The 5,481-nt window shown below is 33.9% G+C and overlaps 1 protein-coding gene and 1 pseudogene across 12 annotated transcripts in view; one reads left to right on the top strand and one right to left on the bottom strand.

Annotated features, from left to right (window-relative positions):
* The window catches only part of LOC107608564 (protein misato homolog 1), a 7,117-nt gene extending 5,884 nt beyond the window's left edge, over positions 1-1,233 (top strand). For all 12 annotated transcript variants that reach the window (XM_016310323.2, XM_021107114.1, XM_021107115.1 and 9 more), the window contains 3 exons: positions 16-258; positions 334-453; positions 779-1,233. In XM_016310323.2, the coding sequence (XP_016165809.1) occupies positions 16-258; positions 334-453; positions 779-1,224 (809 nt within the window). In that variant the 3' untranslated portion in view covers positions 1,225-1,233. The remainder of the gene's footprint in view (positions 1-15; positions 259-333; positions 454-778) is intronic.
* Positions 3,714-5,481, bottom strand: part of LOC107608566 — a 4,705-nt pseudogene continuing 2,937 nt past the window's right edge.

Here is a 5,481-nt window from a genome sequence, read left to right as displayed (position 1 = left end):
CATATAATTTCGCAGGTAAAGTTTCCAAATTCCTCCACATTGAAGATGAGAAACATTACCACTCAAGTGCAGTTTATGCTGCTGCACTACACTCCATTAGTCTTCCTTTTAGAATGGACCCAATTGGCCCTACTACACCTGCATCTTCTGTCTCTGGGGCTGTTGATCTTCATGGAGTCATACAAATGTTATCAGGACAAGGGAGGCAGAATATGGTGTCAATTCTAGATGTTGCCATACCAGCGCCTGCTTTATTTGGTACATGTGATGTGAAGTAATTTTTATTCAATCTTGATAGAACTTTATTTCATTGGTCTTATTCTTGTAATTCAGGGGGACAGAGCGAACAATCTTTATTAGAAAATTTGCATCCATTGACCCCTCAAATAGCAGAGGATGTTGAAGACATGCAGGGAGTTGAATGCTTGACAGTCCATGGAGCTTATGCATCAGGTATTGTTTCTAAAGGTTACTTCTCTTCCTCCTCTTCATTCTCTCACCTTTCTTCCTCTCTGTTCTGTTCTTTTTTCCCCTCCTGTCTGTGTCTTTCAAAACAATATTGTCCGACTTAAATTGGATGAAGTAAGCATAGTTCGTTTTCAGTATATTCTCTGCATCTCAGCTCAACTTCATCAATGAGAAAGACTTATTGTGAACATGATTGTGATGTTGGCTTCCTATTTCATTATTTATTTTTCTCTTCTGTTGCTTCTCCCCAAGTTGTGTTCCCTATGCGGTTTATTTTTGCCTGAAATGCTTCACCACTTTGGTTCAATAGGTAGCCATCGTGCTTCGGTTTCCCAAGTAAAGGATGCAGTTGATGCTGCTTTTCAATGTGCCGAAACAAATCCAATGTTCTACCATTTATCTGTTGCTCTTTGTCCGCTTCCCATTCCATTGTCTTTTCCATCGATATTTGGAAACCAAGTTGGCCAGCATGGTGAGTTGATGGGCGGTCCGATAACTAATTCTTCATCAAAAGGATCCCTGGACGTCTATTCCATTCCAATGGCTGCCAGATTACGCTCCAGCAATGCTATCCTACCATTTGTTGAGAGTAGATTGCAAAACCTTCACCGATTCGGAATTGATCGGGGAGCAGCTGGGGCACAATTACTTCGGGGTTGGGGCTTTGGAAGGGAAGATTTGGAAGAAATGGAAGAAATGTTGTCTAAAATGGTTGCAACATTGTGTCCTCCCCAACTGTCATCCGATTCAGACTAGAACACGTACGTTGTTCTTTAGAGAAACCAAGTGAGGAAACATTTATAACTATGGTCATTGCATTGGATAGTAATGATTAGAACTGTGCCTTTCTGGCTGTTTATAGCGCTATGCCTTTCGGTGATCAATTTCCCAACGTACATAGTTTTTGCTGTCTTAATTTCTTTCTTTTACCTGTTTATTTGTGTCTTAAGGGGTTTTTCTCACATGTATCCCACGATCCCTCTGTCAAGGTAATCATGATTTGAGATCTTGCTGTGACACTTCCGTTGCAAAATAATTTAACACGGATTATATTGCACTTGATTTGTGTTGTCTTTTAACCAAGGTTCTGAAAACCGGTTTGAATCGGTCGGTCGGACTAGTCGAACCGAAAATCGACAAGGATAGTGGTTCAGCTTATAAGCATAATTGCCTGGTTAAAAATTGCCTTTTGACTGTTGGACCAGCCGAGAACTGTGCGGTCAAATCGGACCAGAACCTGAACTCGGCCGGTTTTCAAATTTGAGGAGAAATGATGCTGTTTCATTTATTAATATATATAAAAAGGGTAGCCCTAATTTGTTTACTCTGAGCTCAGCACTCAGTAGTAGCATCAACTTCCTCTCGAGCTCCTCCTTCCCTCGGCAAAAGAAAAATCCCATCATTTGCTTCGTCCAGCCACCGTGGTGTCACTACGGCCGTCACAGCTGCTCGAAGCAGCCATCTCCACTACGCTCGTCTCCGCCACTGCTCGAAGTTGTTGTCCCCATTGCAACTCGTCTCGCATCCGCTGCCCTCCACCCTCTTTTGCTCTATTTTCACTGCGCTCCATCCTCCTCGGCTGCAGTTCCACAGCGGTCCAGACCACCTCTTCTCCAATTCTGTCGCATCCAGCCTTCCGTCGTGTCCCTAACCTCTGTGCTCTAGAAGGTATTTTTTACTGTAATTGTTTTAATTGGTTTAGGATTGTTATGTGATTTTTCTTCTTCAATTATTGTTGTCATTACTGTGGTTTAGAATTGTTGATGATGTTCTTGATTCTGTTATGCTATTATTCTTCTATTGTCATTAATTTTTTTTTTGTTTTTACAGTGATTTTCTTTGATTCTGTTATCATGTTGTTCTGTTGTTAATTATTGTTCTATTATTGTTCTTCAATTATTGTTGTCCTTGAGATTATTGGATTGATGTTCTTTTTGCGGATTTTGATGATTGATGACAAACTTTGATATTGGCATTTCATATTTGGTTGTTTCTTTTCTTATTTGCCTTTTGAGTTTGTATTTGGATAACATGATAACATTGTGGTTAATGTAGTACTTTTAATTTGGATGATATTTTAAAGTTTATAATGACTATATTGATGTTTTAGTGTGTTTATTTATATTTTATTTATTATTTTATTATAAAACAGTTATTCTGGTTGAATCACAGTTGAACCAATGAACTAGTAAACTAGTAGTTAGAGCAATTTGATGACCGATTCAGTTCTCAGAACCTTGTTCAAAACACACAAGAGGACATTGTTTAAAAACATGAATACACATTGATAATGAGATCATTAATTTGAAATGAAAGAAGAAAATGATGGTAATTTGTAAGCAATAATCTTAATCTTCCAAAAAAGTGAGAATGTGAGATCAACCTGACAAAGAGTGGTGCATATAACTCTAACCCTTGCTTCACAAGCCAATGAGCCATTGGTGGTGCCACAATGATATCTTCAATGCTCAATGGCTCACCTTGTTTTTGACTAACCGCAGCTACATGCATTATTACATAGCTTCCAATCAAAATTAAAACACTAAAACTAACCTATCAACTTCAAATTGGAACTTCCATTATCATGGAATTATGGAACACACACCTTTAAATCTTATGGGTTGAGCCTCACTTGTTCTTGTTATTTTGTGTTCCATGGTGATCCAATGAGTCTCTTCAATTCTGTGTTAGTTACTTATAGTCCTAAGCTTTTGAGTTTTACCTAATTTTGTTAGGCAATGATAGCATATAAAAAAATATGCATCTAGCAAAAAGATTATTAATGTGACAAGAAGAATCTAAATCCATAAAGAAGAGAGGGATGTAGATTTAGTAATTAGAAAATCTTTTTAATATAAAGTAACGTTAGAGAATGAAGTTTTGGATGATATGGTACATTACACGAATGAGAAGCAGCTTAACTTTGGCTATTGGTAAGAGACTTTTTAGGTGTTAATTTTCTGGAGTCTTTACCTTTTAGATAATAATAACGAAAATTTGACTTTTTTAACGAGAATGCCGTAAAAATTATTGAATTTTTGCCTTGTTTGTGGATGGTTAGGACGGTGTTTTTGTTTTTGTGTTATATACGAAACTGTTTTATTTTTGATATATGTCTTTTTATAAGTGGTTTGATTTCATTTGGTTGATACGTCATATCTGATATTATCATATACAGATATTTTACGAGAGAATATTCAATTTGATTCCTAAACTTACGGGCCTTAAAAAGATGGGAAATAAACTTGGTTTAAGAATCACTTTATCAATGCATGGGTTATTTTATTATTGAACAAGTTACAAAGTTGGATATGTATTTTTTCCCTATCAACAGAAAATGAAAGCAAGAAAGCTAATAAGTGCATAAAAGAATGAAGTAATTATTTATCCATCCAAATCACACATCGGAGACACTCCCCTTTAAGCAGCAAATCGAATGCTTTATTGATGTCCTTAAAGTCCACTTCATGTGTTATAAACTCATCCAAATTCAGTTCCTGAAAATAGTACAACACATTACAAAATTTATGTTTTATTATCACTTCTTATAACATATAAATAAAGTTTAACTGTTCTGTAAATTCATATAATTTTATTGAATTTATAATTCAGTTTTACCATTTAAAGTTGATATCAAGCATACATATTAGATAAAGATTTTAATTATATTTGTAATAGTATTTTTTTTAGTTTAATTTTGATGTACTATCATTTTATACTATCGTGTAATCACATCCGTTCTTTTAAATGATTGTGAAAGATAGTTATTTTTACTTATGTGGTATTATGTAATTGAGTACACGTTACACTGTGAGTGCATCAAAATTAACTTCATTTTTTTCCATAAAAAATTACAATAATTCTAGTTATTGACTTTTATAATATTTCACAATTCATTTTACCTTAAAACTAAAAACAATATTTAAATAATATTTTGTGTTTGTTTTTAGCAAAACACAGTTAAAAATGATCTAATTAAAGTTTTGTAAGAATTTAATTATAAATTTTTTAAAATTATAAAGTCTATCATGATAATTAAACCAATAAGTAATTGTTACCACTATTTCCGGCATTTATATGAGAAAGGCCCTATTTTTTTTATTATGGAAGTAGAAGTAGTGATATATCTTAACATTGTAATTTTTGGTATTTTTTAAAACTGTGGAAAGTACACAAATCGGAGGGTCCGATTTCTGTACCTCAAATTTTTTAATTTTTTAACCACAAATCGGACGGTTCGATTTTTGTACCTCTACAAATCGGACGGTCCGATTTGTGTACCTCTAGAAATCGGACGGTCCGATTTCTATACCCCTAATAAATCGGACGGTCCGATTTCTGCTTCTCTAATTAAACGATTCCACATTTGAGTATAACACCCCAACAATCCACATTTTAAAAAAATACTGCTACCACTCCAATATTAAAAATAAAAAATTCAAAATTAGTATCATGTGTCTTAAAATACAAGGCACCAAGTGTCATATGACTTAAATATTAAAAAGGAAGCAAATAATAACGTACCTTGTCCATGTAGCGCTTAAGGAGAATAGGGACATGAGACTTGGGTTTGAGTCCCCCAAACAAGGCTCCTATGAGACTCTTCCCATCACAAAGGACTTCAGTAGAGTTAAGCGTCAAACAAGATCCTGGCTTGTCCACTCCTAAAACAACTGTTTTCCCCCAACCCTAAAATCAAAACTAAACATCAAATTCAATTTCTTTTAACCACTTCTCTCAAGAATTTTCGGTTTTTATTTTTTTTTATTTTTTTTATTTTATTTTTTTATCATAGAAGCTCTAATAGTAATGTTATATTTTAAAATTACGTTTCTCAAAAACTTAAATTGTTAAAAAAAATTACATAAATGGTTATAATTAAAAAATTTGTATATAGTTTTCAAAAAATGTGAATTTTCTTAAGATTGGCCATACAAGTTAATTTTTAGGAATATGAGTTTAAGTTTTTTGCAGGCTGTAACAAATAATTTATATATATATATATATATATTG

The sequence above is a fragment of the Arachis ipaensis genome, chromosome B07 (assembly GCF_000816755.2).
Source record: "Arachis ipaensis cultivar K30076 chromosome B07, Araip1.1, whole genome shotgun sequence".
Lineage (NCBI taxonomy): Eukaryota > Viridiplantae > Streptophyta > Magnoliopsida > Fabales > Fabaceae > Arachis > Arachis ipaensis.
Note: the sequence above shows the minus strand (reverse complement) of the source record. Positions and strands in the feature narration are given on the sequence as shown.